The 22,310-nt window shown below is 42.0% G+C and overlaps 1 protein-coding gene across 2 annotated transcripts; it reads right to left on the bottom strand.

The window, feature by feature from the left end:
* Positions 1-1,889: 1,889 nt before the first annotated feature.
* LOC132780130 (uncharacterized protein C19orf47 homolog) lies at positions 1,890-21,881 on the bottom strand. Of its 2 annotated transcripts, XM_067460857.1 has the most exons (10): positions 21,777-21,881; positions 18,616-18,700; positions 16,137-16,224; positions 15,528-15,642; positions 14,288-14,369; positions 12,689-12,823; positions 9,847-9,999; positions 8,322-8,392; positions 4,843-5,283; positions 1,890-4,359 (listed from the first exon to the last, which is right to left on the bottom strand). In XM_067460857.1, the coding sequence occupies exons 2-10, from the start codon at positions 18,632-18,634 to the stop codon at positions 4,342-4,344; spliced, it is 1,122 nt and encodes a 373-aa protein (XP_067316958.1). In that variant the 5' UTR covers positions 18,635-18,700; positions 21,777-21,881; the 3' UTR covers positions 1,890-4,341. The 2 variants fall into 2 exon arrangements, with proteins under 2 accessions (XP_067316958.1, XP_067316957.1); XM_067460856.1 differs by having other exon boundaries at positions 1,890-5,283.
* Between the last annotated feature and the right edge of the window lie 429 nt (positions 21,882-22,310).

Raw genomic sequence — 22,310 nt, 5'->3', positions numbered from 1 at the left:
TCTGACATACAGCATTGCTTTGCCACTTTCCAAATCAGTTACGGAATTGGGTCTCCTCTCACCATCTAAATGAGTCCAATAGTTCACTGAAAATCAGTGTGAATATCCATATTGTTGCACCATTTCCATTTCGTAAATGATGCAGCTGCCTTTGACTGAATCAAATATTTTTTTTTCTGTTCACTGTGGCAAGGAAGAACGTCATTCTTAGCCCTATTTAGAAGGAAATTACAGATATGGAACTCTTTATTACTACAGTCCTGCCAAATTTACAAATAACTATATTATTAACAATGAATTTTAAAAAATTAAAAAATACATAAATGTTCCCCATATTTGTATTCAAAGGGGCTCAAAGCAGCAAATGAAGGGGAACCTTTCAGTTATCCAACAGGTACTTCCAATCTGATTATCAAATGTTGGGTTGACGTGAGTTTTCATGGGTGGAGGGAGCCACATTCAAACTAAACATGTCCACTGTCTGGACACACTGAAATGCTTTTGAATGTCTTCTATTCTCAGATCCCTACAAGGCTACCAACTCATCATTGGGCCTCAAAGAGTTACATGCCTTCCATAAAACATATTTTTAATCAATGAGCCTCACGAAGAAACATTTGATATGCTGTCAAAGGCTTTCATGGCCGGAATCACTGAGTTGTGAATTTTCCAGGCTGTATGGTCATGTTCCAGAAGCATTCTCTTCTGAAGTTTCGCCCACATCTATGACAGGCAGGTTTGTTGGAAACTAGGCAAGTGGTGTTTATAGCCATAGATTTTAAAAGTGTGTTGTACTATTGTCAATCGCTTATGTTATTGTCTATGTGATTTATTTTAATTGCATGTATTGTTGTTATTGCTTGTATTTTGTGTTGCGGGCTCGGCCTCATGTAAGCCGCACCGAGTCCCTTGGGGAGATGGTAGCGGGGTATAAATAAAGGATTATTATTATTATTATTATTATTATTATTATTATTATTATTATATATCTGTGGAATGCCCAGGGTGGGAGAAAGAACTTTTGTCTGAGGCAAGTGTGAATGTTGAAACTCTAACAACTACCATGTCAGACTACACAGAGAAGCTACTGAGATCCACAAGCATGTGGACAATTTCAACAAAAAGGAGAAAATCATAAAAATGAACAAAATCTGGCTACCGGTATTTAAAAAACTCTAAAATCAGGACAGTAAATAAAGAACAACACTCAAAAAAATAGAGGAATTCCAGACATGAAACAAACAAGGCTAGCTAACACCTCCCAACAAAGGATACCCCCAAGCAGGAAGCAGCCAAGCTTTGAAGCTGCAAGGCTATTCAATGCTAATCAAGGTGGCCAATTGCAACACACTTGTCTCAAGCAGAAAAGAGTTCTTTCTCCTACCCTGGACATTCCAGATATATAAACTTCACTTGCCTAGTTTCCAAAAGACTTCACAACCTCTGAGGATGCTTGCCATATATGTGGGCAAAATGTCAGGAGAGAATGCTTCTGGAACATGGCTATACAGCCTGAAAACTCACAGCAACCCAGTGATTCCGGCCATGAAAGCCTTCGACAACAAATCAAATGTTGCTTTGTGAGGCTCATTGATTTAAAATGCATTTTATGGATGGTGTGTGATGACTTGAAGCCTTGTAGGGATCTGAGACTAGAAAGCATTCCAAAGCATCATTTCAGTGTGTCCAGGCAGTGGGCATGTTTAGTTTGAATGCGGCTCACCTCCACCCATGAATACTACCCAAGTGGGCCCCCTGCACAAATCAGATCCAAATTAAATCTGCATTTTTCTATGTTTAAAGTGGGACTGTCAGACCCTGAGGCATGGCATTAAGGGCCCGCAGTCCCCCTCCTGAGGAACCCCCAAAGAGATGCTTGAGCTATGAAAGAGGAGACACACTTTTATTGCAAGAGTGTGTTCGTGGCTTCCCATCTACAGGAGAGGTCCTGAACAAATTCAGACAACAAGAGGGAAGAATCTCTCCCCCTTTTCAATATAACTGGCTACCAAAAAACAGTGCAAGGCTACACCCAAATTTCCTTGACTCAAAAAGTAGGCTAAAAAAACAACCCTCCCCTGGTTAATATTTATTTTGTGAGTTTTCCAGCACCGTTAAAATTATTTAACAAACCTCTTTTTAAAAAATCACTAGTCCAACATGACTACTACCTATCTTCTAGAGCAGCAGCAGTTCTCAACCTGTGGGTCCCCAGATGTTTTGGCCTTCAAACCCCAGAAATCCTAACAGCTGGTAAACTGGCTGTGATTTCTGTGAGTTGTAGGCCAAAACACCTGGGGACCCACAGATTGAGAACCATTGCTCTAGAGAGTAAAGAACATGTTCTCTAACAGTTTATAGAAGTAAATAAATGCCAAGATACCCCAGGACCTCAAAAGGAAGTGGCAAATTGGAAGCCCATTCAAAGAAAGCTGCCCTGGCAGTGGATGCTGGGGAGGAAGGCCAAGAGGGAAAGAGTGGCGAAATTAAGGCCTGATATCTACCCCAATATCCTGATGCGTTGCTGGGTGGGACAAGAGAGAGAAGACAGAGGGAGGGAGGAAAAAAGGGAGAAGGAAAGAATTTACATATCCTGCAGGCCTGGTCAATATCCTGCTTGCCAACAAAACAAATTCACAACAATAGTCCAGCTTCTTCCTAGACCTCCATATCAACAAAAGGATGGCTGCATAACTCAAGGCTGCCATCTAGTACTACTGAATTGTGTTGACAGAAAGACAACCTGCAAAGGAGAAACCCTGCATACCTTAAACAGCGGCCCTTTGGAGGATCCTGCATAAACAGAAGGGAGACTTTACCAGCCTTAAGGTGGAAAACACACAAAGGTAAGACACACCCGGCTTGAATAAATATGGCTCCTACAAGATACACACAACGCCCAGGTATCCCAAAAGCTTCCTAGGTCCTTAATTGTGTAAGTCAGTGGTTCTCAACCTGTGGGTCCCCAGGTGTTTTGACCTACAACTCCCAGAAATCACAGCCAGCTATTAGGATTTCTGGGAGTTGAAGGCCAAAACATCCGGGCACCCACAAGTTGAAAACCACTGGTGTAAATGATAACCATCAACTTCAAAGTAAGGCTGCAGGCACAGATAACCTAACACCCACCAATCCCAATATAATATAGGTCATTTGCTGCTACCTCTTTCTCTCCACATATGGCTGCTGAAAGTTAACAAAAGGCAAGCCATGGAGCAGGAGCCTTGGAAGACATCTAGAAGGGTCCATTATGTGCTTTCCTCTTCTGCTCCCTGCCATTGGCCATTCCGATTTCCAAATCCTGACAGCCAAATATCTCTTCAATACTGCATGTATATATATAAGCTCTCATTTTTGTGGGCAGGACCTTGTAAGGGGGGCATGCTCTCAAATTAACAAGAAGCAATTTCCAATCTGACTGAATCTCTGGCTTGCCCAGGGAATTAACTGGAAGTGCTCTGGGAGGGAAGACAATGAGGAAATACAGGGTGCAGCAGCATAACTTCCTATTTTAAAATGCACACCATTCAGTCAGTTGAAGACGTAGCGGAGCGCTAGTGGTCCCGTTCAAGAGGCGGGAGTATAAAGTTTTGTCCCGACACAGTTCAGTCGCCATCATGCGTTGGAACAGTGAGCAGCGTGCTTTTGCCATTGAGGCCTACTTTTTATATACATATATAAAAAATTCTGATTCATACAATGAGTTTTATTAAGTTTTGAAAAAAGGAAGTTATGCTGCCTCACCCTAAATAAGCTCACATTTTTTTGTGGGCAGGACCTTGTAAGGGGGGCATGCTCTCAAATTTTCAGGAGCAATTTCCAAACTGACTGAGTCTCTGGTTTGCCCGGGGAATTAACTGCAAGTGCTCTGGGAGGGAAGACAATGAGGAAATATCACCCTTCCAATCAGAACAGGGCACTTCTGTAATCTGAGCCAGAAAGATGGCACCAATCTAAAAAGGAATTTCAAAAAGTGAAGTTGCGATGGCCCCCACTGAACTGCGTCCTATATCCAGCATGCAACAACCAAAGCCAGAGCATGCGCAGCACAAAAATGGCAACCTAAGGAGAAGCAACCAGAATTCTGCTATTTCCACCATGTGATCAGATTTGGCACTGGGACAGTGTTTACTAAGTGCGCTGTTCCAAGGACCATCAAAGAGAATTTACCAGTAACTATTTTGTTGCCATTCCTAGATTACAGATATACCAGGACCCAGCAGGTGAAAAGTTCAGGAAGGGAAGAACGAAAAGATGATGGAAAGAAGGAAGGACAAGGAAAAAGGCCTCTCCTGCATCTCACAAGCCCAGTGTTTGTCTGCCTCAAGGAGACACTACTTCCTAGGGAGGTGCAAAGACCTGCAGAGAGAAAAACAACAGAAAGGGATGTTCAGGACCCTCTCAAGTTTATGCAAGGATGTCTTGCTTTCTCTCCAAGAGTCTATCTGTTCTCATCTCTGTTCCGGACCGTGCTCAGTTTGTTGCCCTGCTCTGGTGTTATGGATTACACATGGCTCCCTTTCCCCAGATCTGTTCACACATGAAAGGCTGAGTCCACCCTAACAGTTGGACAGAATGAGTCCTCGCCAAGACTGATCAGCCCAAAAGAACCACAGGAGCCCAAACTGACATCAAGGGTGAGTTGGTGAACTAAGGGTGAAAATTAACCACACACATGGATTTCAAATGGCCCGGAGACCCCCTCCAATCAGGATTCCACAACATGCTTGTGGCAGATGCACAGGGCAGGGCTCATACGGTCTTCCTGCCCAGCCTTTTAAAGACGCTGACTGTCCCTGTGTTGTCCATCTGGGCGCTGGGGGCCTCCGTGGTGCTGCTTACCTTTGGGCTCCCCAAAGTTCTCTTGATTGTGATCCGGAACCTGGGGTCAGGCTTGCTCCTGGAGCTGGTGATGCTGCTGTCCTGGGCTTCAGTGGGCAGAGAGCGCTTGCCCAGTCTTTTGGCGGGATAGCTTGGTGCAGGCAGCTCAGGCTTCTTTTCTTTGATGGGAGCCATAGGGCCCACTAGACCCTTGCTCCCTAGCCGTTGGATGGCAGTAGAGGGGGCAGGAGTGACTGCTACCTTGGGCTCGGAGCTGGTGGCTTTTGCTTTAACCGTCACCCCAGCTTTGGAACTGTCTTTGGTCTTGGGCAGCTTGGAGAATCTCTTCAGCACTCCGGCATATTGCAAGACAGAGCTGTCATCATCATCCTCATCATCCTCACTCGCTTTGTCTTCCTCCGCCTCCTGCATGTCCCCCAACCGGCTGAACACTCCTGTGGGCTGCCAAGACACCAGAGTTTAGGGTTAGACTACAAATACGGGGAACATTTTATGTATTATTTATATTACATGTAATATTACTAAAATATTACAATATAATGATATAGTACAATATAGCAATATTTAATACTGATATTGTACTATGCTAATAATATATTGTATATTGTATGCATATATATCTTGTAAGCTGCTCTGAGTCCCCTTCGGGGTGAGAATGGCAGCATATAAATGTCGTAAATAGATAAACAAACAAACAAATAAACAAATGGCAGTGTAGAAGGGGCCTAAGTCCAGCACCTAGAGAGCCCTAACTTGGGAGTTGGATATCCAAACATCTGGAGGGTCACAAATCTTACACCCCTGGTTTGGAGGATAGATCCAAAACAGACCTTTCTCAGATCACATAAGAGAAGGGCAACAAGTGACCTGAATTTTATGTGTATCCTGTGAAAGGGACAACATAGGAGGGCAAGCAGTGGTAATGCTAGTAGTTTATTTACAGATTCTCCCAACACTTTAAGCATTTAAGCCAGGCACGGGCAAACTTCAACCCTACAGGTGTTTTGGACTTCTACAATTCCCCAAAACCGGTAAGCTGGCTAAGATTTCTGGGAGCTGGAGTCCAAAACATCTGGAGTGCCAAAGTTTGCCCATGCCTGATTTAAGCTACTGCAGTCCCTAGCCAAAGGGCCCTGGGTTATATACCCCCTTCTCTCTTCCCATCCATTTGGTGTAATTTAACCGGTATGGTATAACATCTCCATATGACTTCATACACATTTTCTTTTCATCTTATTAACAGATTCTTAACAACTCTCCACTTTAGAACTCTTTTCCAATTGAGATCCATCAGAGACCCTAGGTCTAGGAAGCAAAGTAACCTCTGCTGGAGATGTGGCATGCACAAAGGGATATATTTTTATTTATGGTAGAAATGCCTCCACTTGAAGAGTTTTTAGAACAATGTATTTATGGAAATAGGTAACATCACTCCGGATGCTAGGTCAGACTTGGCCATGGTACATGCTCTGTTACATCCCAAATAGACTACTGCAATGCGCCCTACATGGGGCTGCCTCTGAAGACTGTTCAGAAGCTACAAATGGTCCAACGGGTGGCAGCCAGATTGCTCCCCGGAGTGATGTACAGGAAACATATAACCCCCCTGTTACGTCAGCTCCACTGGCTGCCAATCTGCTACCAAGCACACTTCAAAGTGCTGCCTTTAGCCTATAAAACCCTAAACAGTTCTGACTGAACGTATCTCACAAGTGGTGCCTTTAGCTTATAAAGCCCTAAACGGTTCTGACTGAACGTATCTCCCTCTATGAACCACTGTGGAGTTTAAGAACATCTAGGGAGGCCCTGCTCATGGTTACGCCTCCCTCGCTGGCACGATTGGCAGAGACAAGAGACAGGGCCTTCTCAGTGATGGCCCCTTGGCTGTGGAACTCCCTCCCCAGGGATATTAGATCAATCCCCTCCCTCCTGACCTACCGCAAGAGAGTGAAAACGTGTCTTTGTGACCAAGCCTTTGGAGAATTTGAGCAATAGATAGACTTGGAACAATGCAATGACCATTGGAACAGCCCGGATTACGCTCATGGATTATGTGTTTAACTCTGAAGGTACTGGTTGTAAATGTTTTGTTTTTAATGTACTTTTTAATCCTATTTTAATATTTATTTAAGTACACACTTTTTTAGGCATCAAATTGTTACCTATATGTAACTATATGCTTTGAGTCCCCTCCAGGGTGAGAAAAGCAGGGTAAAAATGTCATACATAAATAAATAATATATAGATTGGCATTACTAATGGATGTCACAAAGTTGAATTTAGAAATGGAAAAGAAAGGATTGGTGATTATTTTACTCACAGTAGTGAGACTTATAATTGCAAGGAACTGGAAGATCGTAATTAATCTCACGCTGAAATCATGGTATGGGGAGGTATGGAACGTAGCCTTAAATGATAAACTATCAATGGAAATGAGGGTGTTCAGGAGGAAACTAATAGATCAGATTTTGATTCATATTGGTCAGTTTTTATTAAATATATTGTAGAGACTGAAAAGGGAAAACAATACAACCTTGTTGATCAGAAAATTTTGATATGACTTTAATTTGTTGGTTGATTCATAAATTTATGGCAGAGGAAATGATACTTATTCAGGCCTTGGTGGTGGGGTTCTGTGTTTGTAAAATGTTCATTGTTTTGTGTTTATGTTTACACTGTAAGCCGTTAATGTATGTAAATAAAATGTATATTAAAATACACATATCCCTTCTCTCTTTGGTGAAAAGTGGTCAAGTAAGTGTGTGTGTGGGTACAGTCACACTCTCAGGCCACAATCCTGGACCACAATGTTTGGATTGAGTTGGATGTTGTTTTCAACAATATTGGACCACAATGTTTGGATTGAGTTGGATGTTGTTTTTAACTCGATGAACTGTCTTTTATATGTATTTATAATGCATATATTACGTATGTTGTTTTTTAAAATGTTATTTTTTGTGTAGCATTGAATTTTTGCTGTTGTTAGTTATTCTGAGTCCCTCCATGGAGGTAGAGAAGAATGGGATATAAAAGTTCTAAGTAAATAAATAGTAAAATAAATAAATCCAATATCCACTGAGATTGGTGTAAATATTCACATACTATGCTAGCACCATATAATGCCCAGGCTGAAAAGCAACACTACATAACTTATGTCAATTGGAAGTGTGCAACTATGGGAGATGCTGCCGTGAGCAGAATACATAAATACGTAATTTGCCAGTCAAGAGCCCCTTCAAGAGAAACCATCTGCAGCTAGACTCTGCCAGAGAGTTCTAAGAGTATGGCAACCATAGTAGAGTTATCCCTACCAATTTGAAAGTAATTTCCCTTTTCGGCTAAGAGAGATACATCACAAACCAAAAAGCCAACCCACCTATAGCTTTTTTTAACTGCACTCCTTTGGAGGGATCCAAATGCAGGTGCAAACTCAAAGGAGAACCCCAAAAGGAAAAGAAGCATCCCTGATGTGCTCTTACTTTACTTCCTGTAGTTGTGTCTGCATTGGTCTCTGCACCAAGCCGGTCAAACACTGACGTTCTCTGTAGGCCTATCAATGATTGGGAAGCGAAGGGAGGGAGGTAAACAGACATAATTTGCATAAGAGAAACAAAGTTAAAATGAAGAAAGGTGTTTTACAAAAAAAAAACCAAAAAACCTTCAGGGCCTCTAGCCTTAGGGGGGCTGCATCCTATTACAAAACCACTAACAAAAATATATTTTTTTATCCCAGAATATTTTGTTATGCACTTGGGGTGCGGAGAGTTGGCATTTTCATCATGTTTTAGGTCACTTCTAGTCCCAAGAGAGGCCTTTTTTTGAAAACAGGAAGTGTCTGGAAGTCACTTCCTGTTTACATCCTGCTTTTTACAAAACACCTTTTTGGGGCTTAAAATAGCCCAGGGAAGTCCTAAATGGGAAAATAGCCACAAGCACCACTGCTCATTTGAGGGTGCCTGCAATATGTGCTTCTAAGAGCACACTTTGCCCACTTATATTGAGAACCCAGTTAGTGAAGCTAATTTCCAAAAAGGGAATCGGCATGTTCCAAGTTCTTGTCCAAACATCAGAAGCAAAATATGCTTTGTTCCCTATTTTTTGCTCAAAGTATGTTATCTTAGTCTGTAATTATAAAATGATGACCTTGCCAAAAAACATCTACAGGGCCAGCTAACACCTCCAAATAAAGGATTCCCCCAGGCAGGAAGCAGCCAGGCTTTGAAGCTGCAAGGCCATTAAATGCAAATCAAGGTGGCCAATTGCACAGTTTTCTAAGATCTACAGAGACACTCGCTGGAACACCTCAGCAAGCGAGAGTCCAAAAGTGGTAGGCTCAAACCTAGAACCTTAATCAGTGGCTGATACCAAATGAGAGGCTCCCCCCTGGGCACACAGAAAACTGGGCGACTTGGAAGGCGCTGAACAGACTGCGCTTTGGCACCACCAGATGCAGAGCCAACCTCAGAAATGGGGATACAAAGTGGAATCCACGACATGCGAGTGTGGAGAAGAGCAAACCACAGACCACCTGCTGCAATGCACCTGAGCCCTGCCACATGCACAATGGAAGACCTCCTTGCGGCAACACCAGAGGCACTCCAAGTGGCCAGATACTGGTCAAAGAACATTTAATCAACTACCAAGCTTGCAAACTTTGTGTTCTGTTTGGTTGTTTGTTTTGTTAAAAAATGCAATGCAACTGTTTGGTCTGCCCGTGACACGATAAATAAAATTGCACATTCACACCTGCCTCAAGCAGACAAGAGTTCCTTCCCCCACCCTGGACATTCCACAGATATATAAACCCCACTTGATGAATTTCCAACAGACCCCTCAACCTCTGAGGATGCCTGCCAGAGATGTGGGTGAAACATCAGGAGAGAATGCTTCTGGAACATGGCCATACAGCCCGGAAAACTCACCACAACCCATCTACGCTCTCTTCTCTGCCATATAGTAAGAGACACCCACCCTGTCATTCTCACAGGGAAGTGACCTTGATACCTTTTGCTGCCTGCTGCTCCAGGATCTTCTTGGTCCTGGGCGTCGTTCCTTTTGGCATGTGGACAATGTACTTCCCTTCCATTTCTGCAGTAACACGGCGCCGCTTCACTGGAATCGTGGAATTTTCGGCCTCAGGATTGCTGAGAGTGGCAGCTGCAAGAGGACAGAAATAAGGAGGTCCACTTCATCACAAAGCCCTGCTCCAGGTGAATGCTGCAAAAAGGAGCTTCTACTGCTCCAAAGCATGTCCATGATGACAAAAAGCCAAGAATCCCAAGGCACTGGGATGTCGTTGTGGCCACAACAGAAGATAAAACTGCTCAGTTCAAATGGGCACTACAGAGACAGCACTGCCATCTTCTGCTCTTTGTTTGGCTCCAAGTGGGAAAAAATTGGCAGCTACAATCTCACATTATTGGATCTGAATTCCCTCTAATGGCTTGACCCTACGAACTTTTCAGTTGATAAGCCCAACTAAAAAAAAGTCTGGGTATCTTGGTTTTTAGGCCTGTTCTTGGGGTTATTTGGGGCACTGATTCAGAAAAATTGCATTAGATAGACCGCATCAGCTCTAATTCCTTAGATATGGTTATCATGATTCTTTATGGGCAAAGAGGCGGCAACTGGTATATGGCATATGTTCTATATCTCAAAAACTAGTGCAGATAGGGGAATATTTTTGCCATTTTTGGAATCAGCAGGTCTAATACACCCAGAAACAGGCCTAACATTTGAAGCACCAAAATATGTATTGGCCACTGAAAACCTGGAAAAACAACTATGCCAATTTCTCGACCCAAGATTGTGATGTTTCTTTCTTTAATGATTTTTTTTTTTCATGTTAGGAGCAATTTGAGAACTTGCAAGTCACTTCTGTTGTGAGAGAATTGGCTGTCTGCAAGGACGTTGCCCAGGGGATGCCTGGATGTTTTACCATCCTTGTGGGAGGCTTCTCTCTTCTTCCAGCATGAGAAGCTGGAGCTGACAGATGGGTGCTCACCACACTCCCCAGATTTGAACCGCTGACTTTTCAATCAGCAGTCCTGCTGGCACAAAGGTTTAACCCATTGTGCCAGTGGGGGCTCCTTTTACTGAATTTGAGTCTTGTGACATTTACGAAGGAATTATTTTCCTGGATTGTAAACCCCTTATTTCCACCTCTTTCCATCTCTCAGCAAGTAGCCAAAACAAATCTAAGTAAATCAAGGTAATTCCAAGGAGAATGGCAGATAACAACATTACTATTACAGTACCCCTATTCCTTCCAAGCTTGAAAAAGCACAAATCTGGATGAGAGCAAACAAATTGAAACTGAATCCAGACAAGAAAGAGGTACTCCTGGTTAGTCGTAAGGCTGAACAGGGTGGGGTTCAGCCTTACGGGGTTGCACTCCCCCTGAAGACGCAGGTTCGCAGCTTGGGTGTGATCCTGGACTCATCATTGAGCTTGGAACCCCAGGTTTCAGCGGAGACCAGGGGAGCATTTGCACAGTTAAAACTTGTGCGCTAGCTGTGCCCATACCTTAGGAAGTCTGATTTGGCCATGGTACTCCATGCTTTGGTTACATCCTGTATAGACTACTGCAATGTACTCTACATGGGGTTGCCTTTGAAGAATGTCCGGAAGCTTCAAATGGTCCATCGAATGGCAGCCAGATTGCTAACAGGAGCGGTGCTCAGGGAGCGTACAACTCCTCTGTGGCGCCAGCTCCAATGGCTGCCACTTTGCTACTGGGCACAATTCAAAGTGCTGGCTTTAGCCTATAAAGACCTAAACGGTTATGGCCCAGCTTACATGTCCAAACGCATCTCCCTGTATGAACCATCTAGGACCTTAAGATCATATGGGGAAGGGCTGCTCTCATTACCGCCTTCGTCACAAGTACATTTGGTGAAAACAGGGCCTTTTTGGTGGTGGCCTCTTGGCTGTGGAACGCCCTCCCTATAGATATTAGCTCAGCCGCCTCCTTTTTAACATTCCAGAAAAAAGTCAAGACGTGGCTTTTTGAACAAGCATTTGCAAATGCAGAGTAACTGACATAAGAAAATGGAATGACTAGACAATGAGTCTGGACAACGTTTTTAGCAAGGGGACACTATGAATTTATATTTTTGATTGATTTGTTTAGTTTTTATTATATGTTATGTTTTTAATTGTATTTGACATTGTAAGCATTGAATTTTGCCCTGTTAACTGCCTTGAGTTGCCTACAGGCTGAGAAAGGCGGTATACAAATACAGTTAGTAAGTAAGTAAGTAAGTAAACATTCCTATACATCTATACAACTTGGATAGTATTTTCTGAAAGATACATTCTAATACAACTGGTGGAGATGACCACAGCCAGCCCTTGACGACTTTTGTGTCAGTTGTATAGAGAGATGTAGCAGAATTATTCTATTTGCTCAGCTTGCAGTTTTGAGAATGAGGCTGAGAAACAGACATAGGGTCATGGAATTATAGTTAGAAATACCCTTATTGGACATTAATCCAACCCCCACTCAATGAAGGAACTCCAGCTAGAGCATCCTTAGCAGGTAGCAATCCAGCCTCTTTTAGAAGACATCCAGGAATCCCATTATCTCATTAAGGGCCCCTTTGCAGAACCACTTTTAAATAAGTTCCTGGTAATGTTAAATTGGACTCCATCTTCCAGTAAGTTAAAATTATTGGATGTCTAATAGGACAGCAGGTAACAAACATGCACCCTCCTCAAGACTTTATCACATCCCAAGTAGCACTGTGTCATTGAGACAAAATCCATAAGCTATTCCTTGATACCTAACATACAGAAAACTACCTAGCAATCACCACACTTCTCATCCAACCTTCCTCTTACTCACTTGCTTTGGCATTCTTCGTAGCCATTTTGTTGGAAACGGTGACGGAGATTTTAGAGGCATTGCTGTCGGGTCTCCGAACAGGAGTGGAAGGAGGAGAGTCCCGGCTCAAGCTGTTTGCAATCATCCGGGTGGCAGCTGCAGAAACAGTAGATATAAGCCATGAAGCAAATGTACTGAGGACTGCAAGGTCTGGGATATTGTCTACTCACAATATTTTTATCCTACATACTCAAGGCATCCAGATCATGTATTCTCACACAGCAATAAAAACTATAGTTAAACAGAAGAATAGAATAATAAAGAAAATGAAAAAGAAATGGTGACTTTAGGGTAGCTTTGAAGAAACAACATCCTGATTTGTGATTTAAAAGCTTCTGAAACATTCGTCTTGTGTTGTTGTTGCTGGAAATATTATTACTACCACTGGAATAGTTCATTCATCCAAAACTGTGGTTGAATGTGATTCACAAAATGTAAAAGAAATACAGAAAAAAGCACATACAGAGATATGAAAAACATACAAACAATATGTTAAAATGCAACTAAATTATCCATAACATTAAAAATACTGTTTTGGACAGATGGATGAATTGAATATAGCACAGCCCCCGTATCTGCAGGAGATAGGTTCCCGGACTTTTGTAGATAGTGAAACTGTGGATAGCACTATGTAACAAAATTTGAAAAATGTTCTGTTCCTGGTTTGAAAGTGTTATTTTCTGTTTAATTTTGTGGTATTTACTTTGAAAGTAGTTGTTATATTCCGTAAATTTTGTTTTTGTAGCTGCCACAAACTATGTTGAATTGGGTGAGACTTGATGAGGTATTCATTGAAAAACTATTTATTTATTTATTGTATTTATATCCCACCTTTCTCAGCTGTCGACTCAAGGTGGCTGTCGACTCAATTGGCAAGAATTCAATGCCACAACAAACATAAAATACAGTTTAAAAACATTTAGCACATAATATAAAAAACATACAAAAATAATCAAAAACATATAATCATCAACGGATATTTTTCTAACGTCACATACTTGTATGGATGACAAATATAATCAGCAGGGTATTAAACTTTTAGAATTCATATACCATCACAGCTTATACACTTTGCACGGGAGTCCAAAGGATTTATCTAGAGGATAATCATCAACATCTTCTTATTAAACTCATTTTCCAATTCCATCATCTAAGCCATTCCGTAGTTCCATATTTACATATTACACTGCATTTGCAAAAAGAGCCAGGTTTTGACTTTTTTACGAAATGTCAGGAGGGAGGGAGTTCCACAGCCGAGGGGCCACCACTGAGAAGGCCCTGTCTCTCTATAGCAAAATGTGCTGCAGGATCTCCCACAAAAACAAGGTTTTTGCAGTTTAATAAAATTATCCATGTTTTTATGATAGAACTAATTAGGAAATTGCATTTGTAACCCAGGAACAAAAACCGTGTTACATAGTGTAATAGTAAACTCTATGGGTACTGGTCCTGTGATGACAGGGGTGGGATTGTATATATACCATATCAGCATTGTAGCCTCATTAAAGTATCAGTGCAATTCAGTCTGCTCTGACAATCATTTCTGTTTCCCATACTCACCGCTGTTGGCATTTCTGCGTAGTTCAGACTGCAAGGTGGTTTGATTGGGGGTCACTGACTCTGTTGCAGCCTTGCACATTTCCTAGGGACATGAGGATGCCACAATATACTGGTGAGAAGCGGAACTCTTCTTTGTCTTCTCATAACTATGCAAAAATCTCCCACACAACAATAGAAGGAATCAAGAAAGGACTGAGGGGGGCAAATTGAGAAAGTTACTGGGCCCATGATGCTGGATCAAAATTCTGGGCACTGGCTCAGGATGCCAGAACCATCCAGCCCTGGAGAATGTAGCTCCTCATTCATAGAATCATAGAGTTGGAAGAGACTGTCAGAAATATTTAAAAACTTAACTAGGCATTTTTGATTACAAAAGTGTGAGTCAAGCACTGAAAGAGTGAGTAGGCTGAAGCCTGTTAGAGTCAGTGGGCCAAAGCTAGTGTAGTCCTGGGGAGTGTGAGGTAACCTCTGTGTGAGAGAAACCTCATATGGGAAAGCTTCAGTGTGAAGGCTGCTGCGTGTAAAGCTACTATGTATTTGTTTATTTGGGTTGTGGAAATCTTGTTACTGTAAACAGTGCAACTATATTATTTTACTACAAAGAAAAGCTTCTAATGGAAGACATAACATTGATCTGTGTTTTTGTTCTGTTTGTCACTTTTGGCTACTGGTGCTGGGTCACGCTGTTGCTGCTAAGTTACTCTACTGTGCATTTATGAGGAGGGTGTTTTGGTAATAAGCCCATTAGCCCAACAGAGACCTCATACGCCATCCAGTCCAACCCCATTCTGCCACGAAGCAGGAAAATCGCATTCAAAGCACCCCGACAGATGGCCATTCAGCCTCTGTTTTAAAAGCCTCCAAAGAAGGAGTCTCCACCACATTCCGGAGCAGAGAGTTCCACTGCTGAACAGCTCTCACCGTTAGGAAGTTCTTTCTTATGTTCAGGTGGAATCTCCTTTCTTATAGTTTGAAGCCATTGTTCCCCATCCTAGTCTCCAAGGCAGCAGAAAATAAGCCTACTTCCTCTTCCTTATGACTTCCCCTCACATATTTATACATGGCCTTCATCGTGTCTCCTTTCAGCCTTCTGTTCTGCAGGCTAAACATGCCCAGCTCTTTAAGCCACTCCTCATAGGGCTTGTTCTCCATACTCTTGATGCTTTTAGTTGCTCTCCTCTGGACACATCCAGCTTGTCAACATCTCCCTAGAACTGCTGAAGCCCCAAGAGGAACTTACCTGTCTATATACCACTTTGGCATGCTTAAGGATCGCAATTATGTCCCCAACAATGGTGATGCCCAGCTCGTTCATGATCTCCTTGTTGAGGTCCATCAGCATGTTCTTCTGGATCCTGGAGGAAACACACATGCTGTGATGCTGGAGAATCTCACAATAAAGTGTTGCTCCTTCTTCCTACCTCACAGTTTCCTGATATGATTTACTAACACTCTTAACAGGATGGGTTGGCATAAGGAAGGCTGTTCTAGCCAACCTTAAGGAGAATTTAAGGCAAGCAAAGAATTGCTTCTGGGCCCTAGAACTCCCCACCTTATAGGAATCTAGCCAATGGCTTTCTTGTCTTGCAAAGTTCTTAGAGCCAAAGACATTTCAACATTAAAAGTCCACTATCATTTTTGAGCTACTTGAGAAGTTTGCAGGGGGAGAAAAGAAAAAAAACATTCTAGGTTTTCAAGCAATTTTAAATGGGGCCTGAGTAATTTTGCTATCTGAGATCACTCAGATTTGTTTACGAGGATCTGAGGGCTGTCTCCCAGATTGCAGTACAAGCACAGAAAGCATATCAGTCAATTGTTCCAGTGTGATTTCACCTCTCAACAGCCCCACCTGTTATCCACAAACATGACAGCATAGTTGACAGCAGGCCCTGGGGGGATACCAGCTTCTTTGAAGAACTGGATCCACTCTGATGTAGCTGGAAAAAAATTGAAAATTCTCTTAAACTATTAATCTCATCTTTTTTGTTGGAGACTCAAAAAAAAAAAGTAGACAGACACCCAAAATGTGCAAATAAGAAGCATCTTTGAGCGACAATCAGAATAACATGTTACTGATAAGCTACTACTACCAATAATAATGGAATTTTACTCACAATCAGCCACCTTTCTCCAAAATATTTTTGCTTGAATTCTAGAACATATCAAATGAGAATGAACCCTTCCCTTACCTCCACACAGCACAGTATTTTAAAAAGACAGGAGATCATAATAGTAAGGAATTAATTCTTACTCAAACCTCCTATGATGAAACTGATAGTTTATGACTTACTTTGAAAGCAGTCATTATACTCCAGAAATTTTCATTTTTGTGGCTGCCACAAACTATGTTGAATAAGGTGGGACTCAAGGAGATATTCATTGAAAAACTATAACAAAATGTGCTGCAGGATCTCCCACAAAAACAAGGTTATTGCAGTTTAATAAAATTATCCCTTTCCACTCTACAAATTAATCATTCTTTTTCAATTAATATGTTTTTTATTTTCAATTTATATATTTATAAAAAACAGTGAAACAAATCTATACACATGTATATATACATGAACCAATACAATGTATTGTCGAAGGCTTTCATGGCTGGAATCACTAGGTTCTTGTGGGTTTTTTCGGGCTATAGAGCCATGTTCTAGAGGCATTTCTCCTGACGTTTCTCCTGACATCCTCTGAGGATGCTTGCCATAGATGCAGGCGAAACGTCAGGAGAAATGCCTCTAGAACATGGCTCTATAGCCCGAAAAAACCCACAAGAACCTAACCAATACAATACTTCCTAACGTCTATACAACATTCAAGTTTGGCTATGCTCTGCCCTCCTCCTATCCCTCCCAATTTAGTGACTTCCCGTCCCTTGGGTTGGAGACATCCATATATAATTCCATTCTTCCTTCCTAGTTAGTCATTCTTTTTCCTGTTGCAATTATCATTAGCATTCTGTTCTGTCATTTTCTAGACAAATAATATTTATATTTTTATAATTAGCATATGGAATTAATGGGCACCAGGTGGGTTAAAAATCAATCAGTTTACTTATAACAACAAAACAACCTCACAACCTCTGAGGATGCTTGCCATAGATGCAGGCGAAACGTCAGAAGAAATGCCTCTAGAACATGGCTCTATAGCCTGAAAAAACCCACAAGAACCTAAAACAACAATTTTATTTTTATACCCCGCCGCCATCTCCCCAAGGGGATTCGGGGCAGCTTACAAAGGAAACAAGCCCAAAAGTTACAGATAAAAATAAAACACATTAAAATCAATCAAATAAAAATAATAAAAACATAACACAATAATAAACAACATCATAAAACAATGTGGCTGAGATAAAAGTCACAGCTGGATTCATTATACATTTAAATGTCAGTAAAACAGTTTTCCATAATGGCTAGATATCAGATCTTTTGCCCACCATTTAAACAGAAAATAATCTTAACTATTGTCGCACTATTTGGCTACTACGATTACAATACAGAACATCACAAAGTCTTGATGCAACAGATTCTATAAATTTGAAATATGTATTCTAATATTTTTCTCAAATATGATTTCAGATTTTTAAAAAAGTTTTTTGTGGGGGGAGGAGATTGGTCCAGCGATTATCCGACACAGATTAAGGCTGACTTTCAGATAATTTTGGGGTCCATTTGTATTTATTGTCATCTCATTGCAAAGCCATATACTTTAGGTATCAGTCACTTAAAAGTTATCAGCAATATCAACAAAAAAGTTATTGAGACTCATGTGATCTAAAGGTCACTTTTTTTAGTAGCTATCTGTTTTATTATTTTTAATTTAAAATGAGCCATAGAAAAAAGGCCATGTAAGAAAGCCCAGAAGGCTGGATATGCCTCAGGATTCAGTCCCTCATTTTTTATTTCCATGACATCTGACGGCAATTACCAGGTTTAAGGCAGAAAAATAAGAATTTTGGTTAATATAGAGGAACAGGGCTACTTTTCAGGGAAAGGGAGAATGAATGTTGGGTAATTATTATTTCTCCCTTTCCCTACTTCTTGGTCTTACTCTAACTACTGCTCCGGTATCTTTTTTAGGCAAGTCCTCCATGAGCTTCCTGACTTGAATTCTTCAAATATGCAGCTGTTGCTAGATGTCTAAACTCAGCTCAATAGCCAACAAACTCATAAACAAAGAAAGCAGGCCCTATACTTTGCAGCAACCCCAATGCCATATTTTCCTACTCTTTGGGATCTCTGTTGTATTTTAGCTTGTCTGAATTCCATTTCAAACACACACACACACAGAGAGAGAGAGAGAGAGAGAGAGAGAGAGAGAGAGATCAGTCTTACCCATTGTCACAGACACCATTGTTGCAAACCCAGGAAGACGCAGGCTAGGGAGAGAAGAGTTGATTCTGTCGGATCACCAGAACGCCTGCAGTGAGGTAATAATACCCAATGAAACAGCTGAGCTTCTACAGCGGGACTGGCATGCCAACCAGAGGACTCACACAGCCAGAATAGATGCTTACTTCCAACCAGCCAGAACTCGACTCGCGATTGTCACCCAGAGGACTTTTTCATGGGCCGCCCCACAACTGCAGAATGACCTGCCAGAAGAGCTCCAACAGCTAAACAAGCTGCCAGTATTTAAAATGCAATTGAAGACCCATCTCTTCAAACATGCCTGCCCAGTCAACTTTCAATCATGAGTTTGATTTATGTTCTATTGCTACTATATGTCAATTCTGTATTTGTGTTTGGTGCAAGTTTTAATATATTTGTATTTTAGCTATGTAAGTTACTGTATACATTTTATCTCCATGTTTTTTACTTTGTTGTACCCGCCCTGAACCATCAGGAGAGTGGGGTAATAAATAATTTATTATTATTATTATTATTGAATAGTTACCCAATGGGAGGTAGAAGCAACAGGGGCTTGGCTTTCCTAGCCATGTCGATTGTGCAATTTATATCTTAGAACAGGGCTGGGAATCCTGTTATCAGAATAGCCAACAACCCCCAGATACCCCAGCCAGCATAGCAAAAGATCAGGAATAACATATCTGAACTCCAAGAACATCTACAGCAGGAATCAATGTGGCTCTACAAATGGTGTTCAACTGCAACTTCTAGCAATCCTCATCACTCACTGTAATGGCCAAAGCTGCTGAGTGCCACATCTTCATGATGATGATGATATTTTCTATTATTATTATGTTTACCCACCTTTCCTCATGGCTCAAGATGGGTTACAACATAGCTAAAACACATAATGATCATAAACATTATATAAAACACATATATTAAAATACACAGAAGATGAAAATACAGTGAACATAAAATGCAAGCTTAAAATTCATGATTAAAACTAACTGGGCAGGCCTGCTGGAAGAATCATAGAATTGGAAGAGATCTCATGGGCCATTCAGTCCAAATCCCTGCCAAGAAGCAGGAAAATCGCATTCAAAGCACCCCCAACAGATGGCCACCCAGTCTCTGTTTCAAGGTCTCTAAAGAAGCAGCCTTCACCACACTCTGGGGCAGAGAGTTCCACAGCTGAACAGCTCTCATAGTTAGGAAGTTCTTCCTAATGTTCAAGTGGAATCTCCCTTCCTGTAGTTTGAAGCATTGTTTCGTGTCCTAGTCTTCAGAGCAGAAGAAAACAAGTTTACTCCCTCCTCCCCATGACTTCCCCTCACAAATTTATACATGGCAATCATGTCTCCCCTAAGCCTACTCTTCTGCTGGCTAAACATGCCCAGCTCTTCAGGTATGTTTTAAATTCCGAGAGCTCATTTAGCTTCAGTACTATATACATATGATCCTACCTCTGCCCTCAAGGGTTCTTTGGTTCCTCAGTTAGCACTGCAGCCACCTACCAACCCAGTCTTAGTAGTCACTAAGATCAGGCATGACCAAACTTCTCACAATTCCTAACAGTAAGCTATTAAGAATTGTGGGAGTTGAAGCTGAAAACACCTAGAGGTCTGAAATTTGTCCGTACCTGTCTCAGGTGGACAGTACAGATGAGGGATCCAGAGAAGCCCTACTTTCCCTTGCACCCCATTAAAGGAGTGGTTTGTCAATGCAGACAGTGACAAGGAACATTTAATATGTCAGCGAAGAAGGCAGTGAAGTCTAGGGAAAAAGCCTATTCCGAGCGGCAAAGAGGGAAACGCTAATTTGCAGAGAGAACATCCCTGAACCCTTCTACCTAAAGAGAAATGGCTGGATGAGACACTAGATAGGAGAACTGACTTGTTGTGATGGTAAGAAGTGATTGACACTGGAATCTGCTGCCGCATATTACAGCGGAGGCTGGATGGCCATCTGTCAGGGATGCTTTCTGTGTTCCTACATGGCACGGAGTTGGACTGAATGGCCCTTGTGATCTCTTCCAATGATGATTCTATGACTTGCAGAGAAGTGGAGTGAGACTAAAAGCCACCCCAGATTTGCCTTGGATTGATTCCCTTGCTTTATCTTCCAAGAGTTCTGTCATGTAAGGAGGCTTCTACACTTTAGAATGAATGATGTTTGACCCCACTTTAACTGCCACAGCTCAATGCGATACAGGTTTACAACAGTACCATATACATATGATCCTATGGGCAAACTTGGGGCCTCTAGGTGTTTTGGACTTCAACTCCCATAATTCTTAACAGCCCCCAGTGGCGCAGTGGGTTAAACCCTTGTGCTGGTAGGACTGAAGACCGACAGGTTGGAGGCTTGAATCCAGGGAAGAGCGCAGATGAGCTCCCTCTGTCAGCTCCAGCTCTCCATGCGGAGACATGAGAGAAGCCTCCCACAAGGATGGTAAAACGTCTGGGAACCCTCTGGGCAACATCCTTGCAGACGGCCAATTCTCTCACACCAGAAGTGACTTGCAGTTTCTTAAGTCGCTCCAGACATGAAAAAAAGTAGACTGTAAGGAATTGTGGGACTTAAAGTGCTAAACACCTGGAGGCCCAAGTTTGCCCATGCCTATTTTACAAGGTCTTTACCTTTCTGTGCTAATGAATGCTGGTGCCTCACCGAACTTCAACCCCCATGATTCCGCAGCATTGAGCCATGGGAGTTAACGTGATCTCAAACTGAATTAAAATCTACAGTGTGGATGAACCCTGTGAGGGAGAATTCTAACCAATGGAGATTTTCCCCTTGCTTTTATTAACACTAAAGGTGGAAAACAATATATGAAATAGAATTTTAAAATGATGCTAAAAGCAAACAAGAAAAGGTACCATGACTTCTCAGTGAACTCTTTGCTTCTCCAACTGGAATATAATGATAATATTATTATAATAAACCTTATTCATAAGTACCTTGTGCTAAAACCAAACCTGCCAAATACCACGGCTCATATTTATGGCCTCCTGCTCTTCTCCCTGAAAAAGGTCAACCAAGGGTTCCCAGTCTTTTAAAAGAGGCCACCAACTATTTTTCCCTATCAAATTAGATTTCCTCCCCCTTCATCCACGACTCTCCGCCTCTCCGAGCTCACCCACCGACAAAGGAGACCCTCGATGGGCTTATTTCTCCCCCGAAGCCTGTTGCTTCCCTTCAACCGCCTGGAGGCCTCGAGCAGGCCCACCGGAAGTCTCGGAAGAATAGGAACAGCCAATCACCGTCTGCTTCCGGGTCCCTTCTCACGCCAAGGGAGAGAAACGGGAGAGCGCCCCCTAGCGGCTGAGGGAGGCAGGTTTGAGAACTCGCCAGTTTGGTTCTAATACAGACTTTTTTGAGTGATGTGTCAGTGGGAGAAGCAAGATCTCATTGAGTAAGTCAGGGATTATTGTAAATTTTCTTCATAATTTTAATTGGATTTTATATTCATACATATAAGGCATACAATTAAGACTCATGCGCCAACTGCAACCGTACCTCGTAAAGGCGGATCTGGCCGGGGTGGTCCATGCCTTGGTCACCTCTAGATTGGACTACTGTAATGCACTCTACGTGGGGCTGCCCTTGAAAACAGCTCGGAAATTTCAGCTGGTCCAACGGGCAGCAGCCAGGTTGTTAACTGGTGCTCCTTACAG

Source organism: Anolis sagrei, chromosome X (genome assembly GCF_037176765.1).
Source record: "Anolis sagrei isolate rAnoSag1 chromosome X, rAnoSag1.mat, whole genome shotgun sequence".
NCBI classification, from domain to species: domain Eukaryota; kingdom Metazoa; phylum Chordata; class Lepidosauria; order Squamata; family Dactyloidae; genus Anolis; species Anolis sagrei.
This window is presented reverse-complemented; position numbering and strand designations above follow the sequence as displayed.